General features: G+C 42.2%; 1 protein-coding gene across 1 annotated transcript in view; it reads right to left on the minus strand.

Moving 5' to 3' along the window:
• The window catches only part of CCBE1 (collagen and calcium binding EGF domains 1), a 238137-nt gene that overhangs the window by 33400 nt on the left and 186138 nt on the right, over positions 1-18599 (minus strand). The window contains exon 3 of the mRNA XM_018039646.1: positions 12551-12603. Within this exon, the coding sequence (XP_017895135.1) occupies positions 12551-12603 (53 nt within the window). The remainder of the gene's footprint in view (positions 1-12550; positions 12604-18599) is intronic.

An 18599-nucleotide genomic window follows, 5' to 3' on the forward strand; every position in this document is an offset into this window, starting at 1 on the left:
ATTTATTTCTGCCCTAATTTTTAAGATTTCTTTCCTTCTACTAACTCTGGGGTTCTCCAACTCTTCCTTTTCTAGTTGCCTTAGTTGCAGAGTTATTTATTTGACTTTTTTCTTGTTTCTTGAGGTATGCCTGTATTGCTATGAACTTTCCTCTTAGCACTGCTTTTATAGTGTCCCACAGGTTTTGGGTTGTTGTGTTTTCATTTTCATTAGTTTCTATGCATATTTTGATTTCTTTTTTGATTTCTTCTGTGATTTGTTGGTTATTCAGAAGTGTGTTGTTCAACCTCCATATGTTGGAATTTTTAATAGTTTTTCTCCTGTAATTGAGATCTAATCTTAATGCATTATGGTCAGAAAAGATGCTTGGAATGATTTCGATTTTTTTGAATTTATCAAGTTTAGATTTATGGCCCAGGATGTGATCTATCCTGGAGAAGGTTCCATGAGCACTTGAAAAAAAAGTGAAATTCATTGTTTTGGGGTGAAATGTCCTATAGATATCAATTAGGTCTAACTGATCTAATGTATCATTTAAAGTTTGCATTTCTTTGTTAATTTTCTGTTTAGTTGATCTGTCCATAGGTGTGAGTGGGGTATTAAAGTCTCCCACTATTATTGTGTTATTGTTGATTTCCCCTTTCATACTTGTTAGCATTTGTCTTACATATTGCGGGGCTCCTATATTGGGGGCATATATGTTTATAATTGTTATATCTTCTTCTTGGATTGTTCCTTTGATCACTATGTAGTGGCCTTCTTTGTCTCTTTTCACAGCCTTTGTTTTAAAGTCTATTTTATCGGATATGAGTATTGCCACTCCTGCTTTCTTTTGGTCTCTATTTGCGTGGTATATCTTTTTCCAGCCCTTCACTTTCAGTCTGTATGTGTCCCTTGTTTTGAGGTGGGTCTCTTGTAAGCAGCATATAGAGGGGTCTTGTTTTTGTATCCATTCGGCCAGTCTTTGTCTTTTGGTTGGGGCGTTCAACCCATTTACGTTTAAGGTAATTATTGATAAGTGTGATCCCGTTACCATTTACTTTATTGTTTTGGGTTCGAGTTTATACACCCTTTTCGTGTTTCCTGTCTAGAGAATATCCTTTAGAATTTGTTGGAGAGCTGGTTTGGTGGTGCTGAATTCTCTCAGCTTTTGCTTGTCTGTAAAGCTTTTGATTTCTCCTTCATATTTGAATGAGATCCTTGCTGGGTACAGTATTCTGGGCTGTAGGTTATTGTCTTTCATCACTTTAAGTATGTCTTGCCATTCCCTCCTGGCCTGAAGAGTTTCTATTGAAAGATCAGCTGTTATCCTAATGGGAATCCCCTTGTGTGTTATTTGTTGTTTTTCCCTTGCTGCTTTTAATATTTGTTCTTTGTGTTTGATCTTTGTTAATTTGATTAATATGTGTCTTGGGGTGTTTCGCCTTGGGTTTATCCTATTTGGAACTCTCTGTGTTTCTTGGACTTGGGTGATTATTTCCTTCCCCATTTTAGGGAAGTTTTCAACTATTATCTCCTCAAGGATTTTCTCATGATCTTTCTTTCTGTCTTCTTCTTCTGGGACTCCTATAATTCGAATGTTGGAGCATTTCATATTGTCCTGGAGGTCTCTGAGATTGTCCTCATTTCTTTTAATTCGCTGTTCTTGTTTCCTCTCTGATTCATTTATTTCTACCATTCTATCTTCTATTTCACTAATCCTATCTTCTGCCTCCGTTATTCTACTAATTGTTGCCTCCAGAGTGTTTCTGATCTCATTTATTGCATTATTCATTATATTTTGACTCTTTTTTATTTCTTCTAGGTCCTTGTTAAACCTTTCTTGCATCTTCTCAATCCTTGTCTCTAGCCTATTTATCTGTGATTCCATTTTGATTTCAAGATTTTGGATCATTTTCACTATCAACATTCGGAATTCCTTCTCCGGTAGATTCCCTACTTCTTCCACTTTTGTTCGGTTTGGTGGGCAACTCTCCTGTTCCTTTACCTGCTGTGTATTCCTCTGTCTCTTCATCTTGGTTATATTGCTGTGTTTGGGGTGGCCTTTTTATATTCTGGGAATTTGTGGAGTTCTCTTTATTATGGAGCTTCCTCACTTTAGGTGGGGTTCTATCAGTGGCTTGTCAAGGTTTCCTGGTTAGGGAGGCTTGTGTTGGAGTTTTGGTGGGTGGAGCTGGGTTTCTTCTCTCTGGAGTGCAATGGAGTGACCCGTAATGGGTTATGAGACATCAAAGGTTTTGGGATAATTTTGAGCTGCCTGTATATTGAAGCTCAGGGGAGTGTTCCTGTGTTGCTGGAGAATTTGCGTGGTATGTCTTGTTTTGGAATTTGTTGGCCCTTGGGTGGAACTTGGTTTCGGTGTAGGTATGAAGGCATTAGATGGGCTCCTATTGCTTAATGTTCCCTGAATTCAAGAGTTCTCTAATGTTTTCAGGCTTTGGATTTAAGCCTCCTGCTTCTGGTTTTCAGTTTTATTTTTACAGTAGCCTCTAGACTTCTCCATCTATACAGCACTGATGATAAAACATCTAGGTTAAAGATGAAAAGTTTCTCCACATTGAGGGACACTCAGAGAGGTTCACTGAGTTATAAGGAGAAGAGAAGATGGAGGGGGTAGTTAGAGGTAACTGGAATGAGATGCGGTGAGATCAAAAGAGAAGAGAGCAAGCTAGCCAGTAGTCACTTCCTTACGTGCGCTCTATAGTCTGGACCGCTCAGAGGTATTTACAGAGTTATACGGGGAAGAGGAGAGGGAGGAAGTAGACAGAGGTGACCAGGAGGATCAGAGAGAGGAATGAGTAGGAGAGAGACAAATCCTGCCAGTAACCTGTTCCTTAGGTGTTCTCCACCGTCTGGAACACACAGAGATTCACAGAGTTGGATAGAGGAGAGATGGGGGAGAAAAGAGACAGAGGCCACCTGGTGGAGAAAAAGGAGAGTCCAGAGGAGGAGAGAGTGGTCAAGCCAGTAATCTCACTCTCAGGTAAACTGGGATAGTGAAGTTTGGGTTTTTAAATGTACAAAATTGACCACAAAAACCTAAGAGCAAAGATTAAAAATCCAGAGTAGAGGTTGGATTTTCAAAGATACAGTATTAGAGAGAAGCAGAAGGAAAAAGGAAGAAAGAAAAAAAAAAAAAGAAAAAGAATTATTAAAAAACAAACAAACAAACAATCAAAAAAAAAAAAAAGCCATCAACAACCATCCAAAGACTGTATATGGTGTTTGCCTTAAAAAAAAAAAAAAAAGTCTTTTTAAAAAACAAACAAAAAAATATAGTAATAATAGGTTATAGAAATAAAAATTAGAGGAGAAATAGAAGACTTAACAATTAAAAAAAAGTTAGAAAAAAAAAAGCAAAAAAAAAAAAAAGGAATGATTTTAAAAATATTAAAAATATCTGGCCCTTTCTGGTGTAATGGGCCGTGTGGGATCACTTCCAAGGTGGTTCCCTCTGTTTAACTTCTTCTGTTTGCTGGCTTTTTAGGCTCACTAGTTCAGTTGCGCTGTGGGGAGGGGGGCTGCTGCTAACAAATAGCACTGTCGTGTGCACGCAGTACCTCTGCCCGGCTTGACCTGTCTTTTTTCGCGGCGCACAAACCGCTCCGGCTCTAGGATGCTCAGCCGGGAACCGTCTGGGGCCGGCCCTAGGCTGCGGGCACTTCCCTGGTCCAAGCCGCTCAGGTTCGGCGCTCAGGCAGCCCTCAGAGGCACAGATTCGGCTGGAACTGCGCTTTGTGCCCTTCCCAGGTCCGAGTAGCTCAGGAGTTTGGCGAGCGCGATCGCCGCGGCTTGTCACCTTTTCTGCCGCTGCTGCTCAGCTTTCTGGGCAGACCGCTGGCGCACCCCGTGCGGTAGATTGTGACTGTCCAGCACCCCCAGAAGTCTTAGCAAAGGAGCTTGCTTGCAGTTAGGTAAGTAAAGTTTCTCCGAGTCTGCAATTGCCCCTTTCCAGTCCTTACGACTCTGGCTGCCTGTCCCCAGCGGGGGATGGTCTGCAGCTGGCTTTTCCCGTTCCGTCCTTTGTTCTGTGCTCGGTCCTGGTGGTGTCTTATGTTCGAGCTTTTCGCGTGGTAGCTATCCCACAGTCTGGTTTGCTAGCCCAAGCTAGATCGTTCTGGTTGCTCGTGGGGCGTTCCTGCCCGATTCTTACAAAGCTCTGCAGCCCGCGCCTCCTGCGCGTCCCTGCCCTGCCCCCAATTCCCAGTGGCGGATGCAGGCGTCTGTGCTGCTTTTCCGCTGGGGGAGTTACTGTTGGGCTTGTAATCTGTTGGTTTTAATTATTTATCTATTTTTCCTTCCTGTTATGTTGCCCTCTGTGTTTCCAAGGCTCGCCACAGACTCGGCAGGGAGAGTGTTTCCTGGTGTTTGGAAACCTCTCTTCTTAAAATTCCCTTCCCGGGACGGAGCTCCCTCCCCACCTCCTTTGTCTCCTTTTTCATCTTTTATATTTTTTCCTACCTGTTTTTGAAGACAATGATCTGCTTTTCTGGTTGCCTGATGTCCTCTGCCAGCCTACAGAAGTTGTTTTGTGAAGTTTGCTCGGCGTTGAAATGTTCTTTTGAGGAATTTGTGAGGGAGAAAGTGGTCTTCCCGTCCTATTCCTCTGCCATCTTTCCCTCTCCCCAAGGCTATGGTTTTTCCAGTAGTCATGTATGGATGTGAGAGTTGGACTATAAAGAAAGCTGAGCACTGAAGAATTGATGCTTTTGAACTGTGGTGTTGGAGAAGACTCTTTGGAGTCCTTTGGACTGCAAGGAGATCCAACCAGTCCATCCTAAAGGAAATCAGCCCTGAATATTCATTGGAAGGACTCATGCTGAAGCTGAAGCTCCAATACCTTGGCCACCAGATGCGAAGAGCTGACTCACTGGAAAAGACCTTGATGCTGGGAAAGATTGAAGACAGGAGGAGGAGGGGATGACAGAGGATGAGATGGTTGGATGGCATCACTGACTCAGTGGACATGAGTTTGAGCTAACTTCTGGAGATAGCGCAGGACAGGGAAGCCTGCAGTCCATGGGGTCACAGTCGGACAACACGCACCTCAGTGTCCATAGCACTATTTACAATAGCCAGGACATGGAAGCACTCTGCATGTCCATCAACAGGGAATGGGGCAAGAAGATGTGGTGCGTATATGCAGTGGAATATTAGCCACAAAAATGAACAAAGTAATTCCATTTGCAGGAACATGGATGGACCCAGAGAACATCATACTAAGTGAAGTCAGACAGAGAAAGACAGATCACTTATGTGTGGAATCTAAAAATTAAGACAAATAAATTTACAAAGTGGAAACAGACTTCCAGGCAGAGAGAACAAACTTGTGGTTATCAAAGGGGAAAGAAGAGGAGGGGTGAATCAGGAGTGTGGGGCTAACAGCACCCACGACTACATACAAAGCAACCTCCCAGGAGGCACTGTGTGGCAAAAGGAGCTCTATGCAGAATCTTGAAACAATCTATAACGGAAAAGAATCTAAAATATGTGTAGACATTAGTAAGAACTGAGAACAGGGCTAGGGAGTGAGCTGGGTGCGAGGGAGACAGACTGAGGAGGGCCTTAAGTTTTGAAATCAGTTCAGTTCAGCTCAATCGCTCAGTTGTGTCCACCTCTTTGCGACCCCATGAACTGTAGCACGCCAGGCCTCCGTGTCCATCACCAACTCCCGGAGTTCACCCAAACCCATGTCCATCGAGTCAGTGATGCCATCCTACCATCTCATCCTCTGTCATCCCCTTCTCCTCCTGCCCCCAATCCCTTCCAGCATCAGGGTCTTTTCCAATGAGTCAGCTCTTTGCATCAGGTGGCCAAAGTATTGGAGTTTCAGCTTCAGCATCAGTCCTTCCTATGAATATTTAGAGCTGATTTCCTTTAGGATGGACTGGTTGGATCTCCTTGCAGTCCAAGGGACTCTCAAGAGTCTTCTCTAACACCACAGTTCAAAAGCATCCATTCTTCGGCACTCAGCCCTCTTTATAGTCCAACTCTCACATCCATACATGACCACTGGAAAAACCATAGCCTTAACTAGACAGACCTTTGTTGGCAAAGTAATGTCTCTGCTTTTTAATATGCTGTCTAGGTTGGTCATAACTTTCCTTTCAAGGAGTAAGCATCTTTTAATTTCATGGTTGCAATCACCATCTGCAGTAATTTTGGAGCCCAGAAAAATAAAGTCAGCCACCGTTTCCCCATCTATTTCCCATGAAGTGATGGGACCAGATGCCATGATCTTTGTTTTCTGAATGTTGAGCTTTAAGCCAACTTTTTCACTCTCCTCTTTCACTTTCATCAAGAGGCTCTTTAGTTCTTCTTCCCTTTCTGCCATAAGGGTGGTGTCATCTGCATATCTGAGGTTATATTTCTCCCGGCAATCTTGATTCCAGCTTGTGCTTCTTCCAGCCCAGCATTTCTGATGATGTTTTGAAATCATGTATGCCTAAAAATGCCTTTTTTCAACCCTTATCGCTAGTCTGTATACAATTCTAGGCTTGGAAAACTACCTCAGAATTTTGAAGGAAATGCTCCCTGTCATCCAGCTTTCAGGCTGGCTGCTACATCCTGTGAGATTCTAATTCTTGATCTTTTGAATGAATCTCATTTTTTTCTCCTCTAGTTAGTATTTTCTTTTTGCTCTGGGGTATTCATATCTCTCAATGATGTTTCTATGTGGGACCGCTTCAATTTTTGGCAGGTTCTTTTAATCTAGAAATTCCTGTCCTTCCGTTCTAGAGAATTTTCTTGATTTACCCTTGAATGATTTCTCCCTTCTTCCTCTGTTCTATGTGGAACTCAATCATTTGGATGTTGCATGCCCTGAACTGGTCCTCTAATATTCTCACAGTTTTTCTTTTACTATTTTTTTATTTCCTCAATCTGTTTTTTCTTCAGGCTCTCAGAGGTTTTCTCAGTCTCATCTCCCAAGCCCTCCCCCATTCTCGTTTTATCAGGTTTTTAATCTCTGAGAATTCTCTATTTCTTCTTGCAATGTTCCTTTCTAATAACATCATGTTTTAGTCCCACGGATGCTATACCGTTTTTGTATCTCACTGATGGATAAATTGTAGGTACTTTGAAGTCTTGTTCTTTCTGGGTGGTGTTTCCTCTAGGACTCCCCCCCCCCCCCCCCCGCCACTGTATGTTTCTTATTGTAGATTTTCCTCTAATGACTGGTGATCCTGTTTGGACGTCTGCTGTAACTGATTCATGGTTAAATAGAATAACTGGAAAAAAAGTATAGCTAAATGGAAATGAAGCTACAAAACTAGTTAAATAGAAGGCTACAAAATTGGCTAAACAGAAGCTTTTTGCATGCAGCAGACTTTGCAAACACTGGGCTTCATTTAAATGCTTTGGCTGGTACATTTCAATGTTAGTTTCTTTAGGACTTTCCCCTGTGATTTTCAGAATGTCCAGAGAGACATTTCCAAGTCCTTACCTGATAAGTAAATCCTGATCCTGGAACTCATGGGGAGAAGAATGCTGAAAGTTTCAACATTTAACGTGTAAGCAATCCTTTACTAATTAAGCGCTTCCATTTTCAGCATCAGAGCCCTGCCTCCATCTCTGACTGGCACCCCGCAGTCCCAGGACCTTCTGGGTACCCTCTCAAAAGAATCAGCATCTCTGGTCTTTTGCTGGTCTTGGAAGGGGCAATATTTCTTCTCAGTGGAATGGAGGACAAGTTCTGGGAGTCTGACTTCTTCTTAAACAGATTTTCAGTCAATTCTCCTGCTGGGACATCTCTTTCCACTTTCTGGGACCTCTGTTTCAGGAAACCTTTAGGTTCTCTGACTGCTATTTGTTTGGGTGTAAGTTGGGTTGTTCTTTAGCTTGCCTGGATGCTGGTTAAGGATTCAGCTTGGCCTGCACTACAGCCTCTGCTTTCCAGGTTCCAAACCTGCATTGCTGCTCTCTCCTCTCCCTTCGTCTTTGTGGGTTTAAGCGTCTTTTGTGAACCCCCTGGTCTCCACGATACACCTTTCCCCTGACCTATTTTGCAGGATTTCTGGAGGTGGCATGATTAGTGAATTTATCCACCTTTCCCTTTTTAATGCTGGTCTTCCGGTGGCTACCAGCTTCCTGCCATGTAGCTTCATTGCTACAATTTCTCTATTCTCACTGGTTCTGTCTCTCATCACCCTTCTCTGATCTTCAGAACCTCCCTTGCAAATCCTCATGTCAAGATTCTTCCTCCTTAAATGCATTCTTTGTAACAGCACCAGGCCGGTACTATTCTGAAAGCATAGCTCTGTGTGTGTCAGCACCTTGTTCAAATGCCTGCAAACCATGCTCACTAACATTACATAAACGGCTCACTCTTGCATTCGAAGTCTGGTATTCTACCCCCGAGACTAACACGTTCAGCCTTAACACTCATTTATGAATTCCTTATGCTTCAATAAGGAATACACTCTCTTCCGCATCATCCCTTATCACAGCCATGGCTCCTTCAGTTCAATTGCTCAGTTGTGTCCAACTCTTTGTGACCCCATGGACTGCAACATGCCCAGCTTCCCTGTCCATCACCAACTCCCAGAGTTTACTCAAACTCATGTCCATCGAGTCAGTGATGCCATCCAACCATCTCATCCTCTGTTGTCCCCTTTTTCTCCTGCCCTCAATCTTTCCCAGCATCAGGGTCTTTTCCAGTGAGTCAGTTCTTCCCATCAGGTGGCCGAAGTACTGAAGCTTTGGCTTCAGCATCAGTCCTTCCAATGAACACCCAGGACTGGTCTCCTTTAGGATGGACTGGTTGGATCTCGTTGCAGTCCAGGGGACTCTCAAGAGTCTTCCCCAACACCACAGTTCAAAAGCATCAATTCTTTGGTGCTCAGCTTTCTTTATAGTCCAACTCTCACACCTGTACATGAATACTGGGAAAACCATGGCCTTGACTAGACGGACCTTTGTTGGCAAAGTAATGTCTCTGCTTTTTAATATGCTGTCTAGGTTGGTCATAATTTTCCTTTCAAGGAGTAAGCGTCTTTTAATTTCATGGCTGCAGTCACCATCTGCAGTGATTTTGGAGCCACAAAAAATAAAGTCTGTCACTGTTTCCATTGTTTCCCCATCTGTTTGCCATGAACTGATGGGACCGGATGCCATGATCTTAGTTTTCTGAATGTTGAGTTTTAACACAACCTTTTCCTTCTCCTCTTTTACTTTTGTCTTCTTACCCTGACACTTTTGTGTATTCTGTTTTCAACCTCTATAATGTCCAATCCACCCTCTGCTCTCACTCTCCACATTTCATTACTGTGCCTACCCAGTCTTGAGTTCAAATGTCAGCTCTTTAAGAAGACTTCCCGAAGTCCTCCACAGAGTCTAGCGTCTGAGTCCCGCCGATCCCACAGGACGGGGGCTGCTCCGCTGTATCTGCCGAGGGCCCGCCGTGTGCCGGGCTCTATTTCAGGAGGCATGATGCAGGGTGAGGAGAAGCACAAGGTCCAGAGCCAGCCCTCCCCGCCTGCCACCCTCTCTGTGATCCTGAGGCCTTTAAGCCTCAACTTCCTTACCTGCAAAACAGGGATTCCCGTAAGACCAGCTTCATGCTGCTTTAAGGAAGATTAAATTGGGTGATGTAGTGAGTAAAAGCTTTGCCTGTTCTTTAGCTTCTTTTACTACTAATGTGATTGACTGTCTGGATATCTAACAGGGACTGTTTTCCCTGGAGTAACCAGCACTACTGGCTTCCTACAGTTTGTGTTCAATTAGTAATTGTTGAACCAGAACAAGTCTGATTAGCCTATCATCTGGCCAATGTAGAGAACACTTACAGCAGGGGTTGGCAAACTTTTTCTGTAAAGGGGCCAGATAATACTTTTGGTTTTGCAGGCAGGCCTTTGTTACAACTATTCAACTCTGCTGTTGTAGGGCAAAGGTAGCCACAGACAATATTTAAGTGCATGGGTATGTCTGTGTTCCAATAAAGCTTTATTTACAAACACAAGTGGTGGGCCACATTTGGCCCACAGACACAAGCTGCCGAAACTAAAACAAATACGAGGCAACGACACTTTTAAAATTGCAGCTCCTCCTCCCTAGAATATTTGTTTAGAAATTCTAGTCTGATTCTACTATCTGTGATGGCTAATTTTAAGTGTTAATTTGGCTAGGCCACAGTGCCCAAACATCTGGTCATTTTTCTATAAGTTTCTATGGAGTGTTTTTTTTTTTTTAATGAGATTAACATTTAAATTAGTAGATGTTGAGTAAAGCAGATTGCCCCTACTGTGGGTGGGTCTCATCCAATCAATTGAAGGCCTAAATTAAAAAAAAAAGATGGCCCTCCATTGATAGACAGGGACTTCTGCCAGCAGATGGCCTTCAGACTCAAACTGTAACTCTTCCCTAGATCTCCAGCCTGCTGGTCTAGTCTGCAGATTTTGGACTTGCATGCCTCTATAATCTCAAGAGCCAATTCCTTAAAATAAATCTCTCTGTTTCTTTGGAGAATTGTGACTAATATACCATCTTTTCTGAAATCCTACACTTTGCATTCTTTGGAAACAGAAACCTTTATGATTAAAGATTTCTTTAGTGATAAACAAACAAACACACACTGACTTATTCCCACAGAGGAAAACAAATCAACTTTAAAAAATGTTCCAGTGAAAAGCGATGGAACAGGGAGCCAGTTATGGCAAAGCAACTTTCAGCACTTGGCCCACTTTTCCTGGAAATACTCAGTTCTAAATTAAATTAATCCTGGGTGCTGATAACGTCTTACTGTAGAGTGAGGGAGACTGGTTTTAGGCTTAGATGTTAGAAACCACGACACCTATTATTTAAAGAAACTCGAAGCGTGTGGTATCCATGTAATGTGTTTTTCATCAGGTTGGGCAAGGTCTTTAACTGAGATCTCAAACTGATGGGCCAAGACTTAATTTTCTTTCCATATCTACCAAATTGAAACATAAAGGACTCAGCTGGTGACGAAGAGAAGCTGCTTATAAAACAACCCAATTATTTTGACTTTTGTGGTTTTTTCCCCCACCAAGCTCTAACAAAACTAGCTGGCAGTTGAGAAATTCCTTCTTGGAGAGACCTACATAAATCAAAATACATGAAGAAATTTCCTAACCAACCTTTCCAAAGCAGCTTTCTCAGAGTCAGCAGCTACGGTTTAATGGACTCTTCTGCAAAACAGGGCAATGAACAAGAAGGATTCATTTAACTCTAACTGATAAAGAAACTGCTCCCTATGCGATAATGCAATGTAAATAGCTTGGCTGGGCTCCAAGTCCTCTAAAGCGACCTGGATTCCTGGCCACCACTGAAGAAAACCATTTCACATTACCTACTCACCTGTATCCAGCCCAGCCCCGTGCTGGCAAACTATCTCAGGCTCTCCCCACAGCTCTTAGTGTATTCTGTGTCAGGGTTCTGCCTGGAATCCTTTGCAATTCTCTTTCTCCTACTGGTCTAAGTCCGGCCTTCCTCATAACCTAGCTCCAATCTCCTCTCCTTCTTGAGACCACCTGTGACGGCCTGGTCTTTGGGGCTATGTGCCCCGCCCAATATGTATGTCTCTATTATGCACACTGCAGTTATCAGTGATAGCAGCAACCACAGTTTATCAAGCACCGAGTCAGCCTCTGTTCCAAATAGTTTACATGGGGTAATACTCTTAAAACCACCACAAGTCAAGAATTGGCATTTTCTGCAAAAACGAAGTTTTAGAAAGTCATGTGCCTAAGGTCATGGCTAGCAGGATGTGTGTTATGGACTGAATGTTTGTGTCCTCTTGAAATCCATGCTGCAATCTTAATCCCACGATGTCATGGTATATTAGGAGGTACAGGCCTTTGGGAGATTATTATATCAGAAGAGTGATGCCCTCATAAGTGGGATTAGTGCCCTTAGGAGAGAGACTCAAGAGAGTTCCCTTGCCTCTTCCACCATGTGAAGACACACCAAGAAGATGGCTGTGTATGAACCAGGGAGGGCTCACCAGACCCTGGGCTTTTTTGATGCCTTGTCTTGGACTTCCTAGTCTCTGCACAGTCTGAGGTATTTTTGTTACAGCTGCCCAGATGGATATGGCAATGTGGAAGCATGTTTAAACCCCAGGCATCTCTGTTTCCACATCATCCGCAACCCAGCGTGAGGGTGTGCATCTTAAGGGCTGCAGGCCCATCTGACATCACAGTGTCTCTCCAGTGCTGGGCTGAGCAGTGTTTGCTGATGATCATGTGAAGGGCTTCAAGTTTAGCTAATGAAAAGCAGGTAGAGAGGTTGGGAAGAATGGGTGTATTCTAACTGTGCATGAAATGCATGTAGAGAATTAGTCTCTACAACACAAAACCTGAAATACAAGAATTACTCAGTATGTGCGTATATTCTGGGTAATGATTTAGCTAGAGCCTGCCATGTACAATCAAACTGGCATTAGAAGAATTTAAAGCCAAAAAACAGAGAGAAATTACACACGCATGCACAGATAACACACAGACGTCCCGTGTAGCGCGTCTGAGCTTTATAGACCTCTGGCGATTTGCCATAAACAAGGTGAGAAGATATAACGACTTTCATCACATACCTTCTGGGATGCATTGTCCAAGGACAAACTTATACCCCTTGCAGCACTTCTTCCTAAGAGGGAAACAAAAACACCTTTTAAATGTGATCTGTTAGATTAAAAATATTCTTTTCAGTTAATGGTTTTAAATAAAATAACCTGTGCCTCAGATGAACTGAGGCATAAAGGAAAATCAGAGTAGACGGAATCTGAGATAAAAGGAAAAAATTTTATCAGTACCATATGACCACACCTCTTCCCCACCTAATATATGGCATTAATCCTTTCCATCCTATGAAGTGAATTTGGTGGATTCATGTCAATGTATGGCAAAACCAATACAGTATTGTAAAGTAAAATAAAGAAAAATAAAAATTAAAAAAAAATTTATATTAGAGGATTATTGTGTTTTAGGACATCATCCTACAGGACATGGATTCACATGACTTGCTAATAATTAGCTGGTTATAATAGTAGAATAATCATAACACAATGATTGATAATTATTATAATTAGGCAGCTAGTTATTATCAAGCCTGGGACTGGAGCCCAAGCATTCTGTTACGTGAGTGCCACCCTCCCTTTTTTAAAGACCCGGACCACATAAGGTATCCAAAGAATCCCCAATTATCTGAATTTTAAGAACAGCTAACAGGCATTTACTAACATAAACAACCGAGACTTGCATCTCTGCCCTAGAAGTGGTGCCATCAGTTCAAAACGCAAACCTCCAGTGGTGAGATCCCATCTCCACTACGGAGCTGTGACCTCCTAACAGACCAACCGCCTCTGCAGATAACAACTGAAAACCACGGAGCAATCAGAAGCCAGCGACCACCGGCTGATTCTGGAGAGTCAATAAAAGCAGACAGGTTTCAGGGGTGAGTTGAAATTTCCCACAAGGAACTGACAGAGGGTAATTTCCCTGCTTTTCAGGGCTTTATCCTGTATGCAGATCACAGGCATGTGGAAGCTAAAAGTCAGAGAAAAAACACAAAACCTGCAGTATTTTTTGGCCTGATCAGACAGAGGACAAAGCCTTGGCATCCAGAGTCACAAGAATTCGAGTAGGGATCCTGGAGAGGAGAGCCCTGGATTCTGGGTATGAACTCTGTCCAAGTCTCTGGCAACTCCTCCGTCCATGCGCGTGAGGAGCAGGCCCGGAACATCTCAGCTGAAGACAGAAGGGGCTGAAGGAAGACTTGAGCTGCTGCTTCCAATGGCCAAATAGTGTTCACTGTGTCTAGTTAACTGTCTGCTAAAAGAAAAATATCAATACTCTTTGGATTAACATATCAGGATGCAGGGTCTCAATAACATAACATGTATAAATGTGACCCATTCTCAAGGAAAAAGACTGTCAATGGTGCCAGCTTTGAGACAACCCAGAGGGTGGAATTATTAGACATAAACATGCAACTATGGTCAATGACATGAAGGAAAATACACTTGCAACGAATGAAAAAGGAGGAAATCTCAGCTCTCCACGTCTCCAGCCTCCGTCTTTTCCCTTCCCTTCTCTCCCAGCCGCTTTCTAAGTATGCTTCCCTTTACCACTTTCAACTCAACATGTGCTAATTCAGAGTCCAAGGATCAATGAGAGCCTTATGAGTCCGCAAATCTCAAGAACGCACCAGGATATGTTGAGTTGACTATAATGGTTAAACTACCATGAAAAAACTCTTTGTAGCCATAAGATAAATCAGATTCAAGGTTATTCTTATCGCAATGTCATTCTCACTCATTTGCATCTGGATATGCCTTCCAGGTGGAACAGAAAGGGGAAACGTTACAGACGCTTCACCAGTTAGGAGTTGGATATCACCTGCAACTTATCATGGTGCCTGTGCTAACATGTCATCTGTATGTATGAACCAGGGGCACAAACCACTGATTCGGAAAATTAGGCATTACCTAGATTCCAAAGCAAGTTCTCATTTTCATCCAATGGTCAAAACCTTCAACCAGGTTAGACAAGGCCCTGTGTCTCTTTAGAAGAATGTGACAGATTCAGATGTATTTTTTTCCATCCCATCTTAGTACAAAATAACTTAACATCATTATTTTACAGGTCAGTGTAATCTTACTGGTAAAATCCATTTTTGTGAACTGGTCTGCTAGGGGAACGACCACTCATAGGAGAAGCTTAGGCAATCTCTTCCTCAAGCTTTAAAAGTTTACAAGATTCTTATTAACTATTTTATACAATTTATAAACATCACACCTGCTAAGAGAACATTCTGATGCCTAATTGGGTCACAATATCACCTCGTTCCTCCTTGCAATATCTCACATGCAGCCCAGATTCCGCAGATAATCTTACTTCAAAGCAAAATAAGTGGGCTTCCATTATAAAAGCAGTGATATCTGGGATGCTCCCAAAGCAGACTTGAGTGAAACAGCTAAGCCCAACCCCATCTCCCAACAAATGATACATTTGCCTGCCTGTACTGGTCCACTCAATAAAGATTATTCTGAATCTCTCATCAACATATTTTATGTTAAAAAGAAATACATATGTGTATGTCATTTACTGATACAGATGATCTGTGGCAATGTTTAGAGTCTTCTCATTAGACGTAATTTCCCAATATCTCCAATGGAATTATAACTTTACTTGACAAGAGAAGCCCATGGGATATCAATTCATGATTATTTGTAACAGAGGTATTAAGACCTACCTTTACAATCTGTGAAATAAACTACCTAGTTTTCCATGGTTTAAAAAGTCCAAGATCCTAACAACCAAAAAGAACACTAGTTTAACAGAAAATCTCACGTTTCTTACTTACTGTACTCCTTGAGGCTGCCCTATAGAAACCCACTGGAGGAATAGCAGTGTGCTAGATGATTCGAACCTTGAGTGATTCATGAGGAAGTCGGATGCAGGGGCAAAGCCTGTGTTTTTGATACGTCAAGTACAACACCACATTTAAACATATGGTTCTGTTTGTCTGTTTCTACTTAAATGGCACATCTAAGGTATTGCCTCAGAGATGTTCTATAGCATTTTAAACTTCATACAAATGAATGAAATCCTTATTATCTCCTCTTCTACATCTAAGACATTAAACTTGGGCCCTCTAACCTTTCTGAGCACTTCAAGGGCTTGGGATCATCCACACAGTGGAGCCCAAAGTCACCTGTTGTTTGCTTTTTTTGTGAAATTAAATGATAACATAGGGATTTGATATGCTTTCCAAAGGTGATGGAGCTCTGTCAGAAAATCTGAGCTTTAGGATGGACTGCTTCGTTTAAATACCTGCTCAATGAAGAGCTAAGTTCCCCTTGGCTGCTTTTCTTAACTGCCTAACTAACACTCTCTTCCTGCTCGAGGGAAAGCGCCCTGAGACTCCACTGTACCCACCTGTTTTCCCAGAGCTCCTGGGAGTACAGCATTATTTTGCATGTTAAACAGCCATCAATCATGAATCACCACTTAAACAATGAAAGAGTCCAAAGCATAACAAAATAAACACTGGCCACACATGTTATACCGTTTCAGAGATTACTTAAAACACAACTCACGCAATGATGAAGTTGTGCCGGCCAAACTGAAATCTCCTTGTTATGCAAGCGCGGACACTTCTGAGATCTAACTCTAATGCATACATGGCTGTGCGGTTTTTATCTTTTAGAAAAACAAACCCAGACAGGAAAAGTGCACGTGGAGTCAGGGGAAACAGTCCTTCTTAATACGCTTCACGTGTCCTGGTGTGGTTTTCCAAATGCAAAAATGCTTTGCTCATTTCTTGGCAAGAGGAAGTGGCGATTAGATGGTTGTTACATAGAAAGGGCGACATCTGGTAATCAGGAAAGTCTGCGGAGGCTTCCCCTGGGTACCCCTGAGTATTAACACACATAAAAAATTCATAAATAAAAATAGTGCAGTCAGAAATATATTCCACCAACCAAGTGTGTGTGAAAGCTTTTGGAAGGAAAAACTAAATCAGGAAAATGAAGATAACAGAGATCTCATCATCCAGCTGTCTGCTGTGTGTTACCAGAGTCTAGAAAAGAAATCTTTTAAAAAGCCACTGCCTGCAGAATTACAGGGCTAGTAGGCAAGATGTATTTCAATACTTGCTCCAGTGAGACAGTAAATCTTTCCAAGATTTACTAGGGGAGGTTTCTTTGCAAAAGGGCTTAGACCAGATCTATCAGAATTTTTAAAACATAAAAGAGCTGTACTTTTTAGAGTATTTGGAGTCTGTGGTGCTGAGCTGGATGGAGCCGTGGCTTTGGAGTCAAGCAATTCTGGTTCTGACCTTGAAAGAGCAAGGGGTGTGACCTTAGGGCTCATTTCTTAAACTTGCTGAGCTTCAGATTCTTCACAGATAAAACAAGAACAATAAAATCTGCTTTATGGGGTTAATGCAAGGATTACAGATGAGAAAGGTGCCTACCACAGGGCCTGGTTTGGGGTCAGAAAGGTGTTCTAAGTCACAGCTTTATGAACACAGCAGGAAAACAGCAAAGGCAGCCCTTCCCAGATGCCTTCCTCTTTCAACTCATCACTTTCTTCCACTTCTTAATCACCGGCAGATGCTATTGCTTCCAAATCCAAGAGAGAAGGGGAAGGGAAGGGAGGGAGAGAAACTTCTGATTTCAAGATGATAGAAAAGTAACATTTTTGTCATCTTCTTTTACAAGTTAGCCCAAAATAACCCTGAGAACAAGAAATAAAATGCAAACGCATGTCCCATGGATTTAGGAGAATTGTTTAACTTCAGAACAGAATCTAGTTGTCACTCAGTAACTGCAGGGGATTGGTTCCAGGAGCCTTCACATACCAACGTCCCCAGATGCTCTAGTCCCTTACATAAAACGGCAGAGTACAATGAATACAGCTGGCACTCCATATCCACCCATAGATATGAAATGTCGACTGTATACTTACTGAAAAAAAAAAAAATCTGTGTATTGAGTGGATCTGTATAGCTCAGACTCATGTTGTTCAAGGGTCAACTAAATGTAAACATGGCCCTTGGAAGGAATTTTGCAGAGTGAAGTAACGTGAAACCTAAGTGTCTCCAGAGGACATGATCATGGAGAGGCAGCCAACCCAGGCTGCAGAACCTCAAAACCTTTGATGGCTGCAGTAAACCATCAAAACTGGAGATTCCAGTTACTGGGGGAAGCAGAGGCCAGAAGACAGCAAGATGACCTGAAAGTCTGGTGAGAAGTTAGACTTCCTGTTCCTACCCCAAACACAAGAAGTTAGCCTGATACCCTTGCCTACTGGGCAAGAGGGAGAAGGTATATTCTTTTGGAAAACTATATCCAAGAAGTTCAAGACTAGGACACAAAATCAGAGAACCAAGCAGCATCTAACCCACTCATGGGTAGATACCCCTGCCGAGGCACACGCAGGTCTCAAGTGTTTTTCAAAGAGTCCTTTTGGAAACATGCAGTCCAGTGTTCACTGCAGCACTGTCTACAATAGCCACGGCATGGGAGCAACTTAAATCTCTGCTGACAGATGAACAAAGACGATATGGTACATATATACAATGGAATGTCACTCAGCCACTGAAAAAGGATGAAATAATGCCATTTGCAACAACATGCACGGACCTGGAGATTGTTGTACTGAATGAAGTAAATCAAAGACAAATATCATATGATATCACTTACGTGTAGAATCTAAAAAAAATATATATACAAATGAACTTATTTACAAAACAGAAACAGACTCACAGATACAGACATAAACTTATGGTTACCAAAGGAGAAAGGTGGGATGGGGAGAGAGGGCTAGTGAGAGTCTGGGACTGACAGACACACACTACCATATTTAAAATAGATAACCAATAAGGACCTACTGCACAGCACAGCGAACTCTGCTCAATATTCTGTAATAACTTAGGGGGAAAGAATTTGTAAAAGAACAGATATATGTATAACTGAATCACTTTTCTGTACACTTGAAACTAATACAACATTGTAAATCAATTACAAATTTTGAAAAATGATGACTTTCAATTTAATATTTCATTCCAAGACACTGAAGTTCTCTTGGTGATGTCATCTAAAGGCAGATGGATGGTGGCTCCCTCACGTCTTCAAC

Source organism: Capra hircus, chromosome 24 (genome assembly GCF_001704415.2).
Source record: "Capra hircus breed San Clemente chromosome 24, ASM170441v1, whole genome shotgun sequence".
NCBI classification, from domain to species: Eukaryota; Metazoa; Chordata; class Mammalia; order Artiodactyla; family Bovidae; genus Capra; species Capra hircus.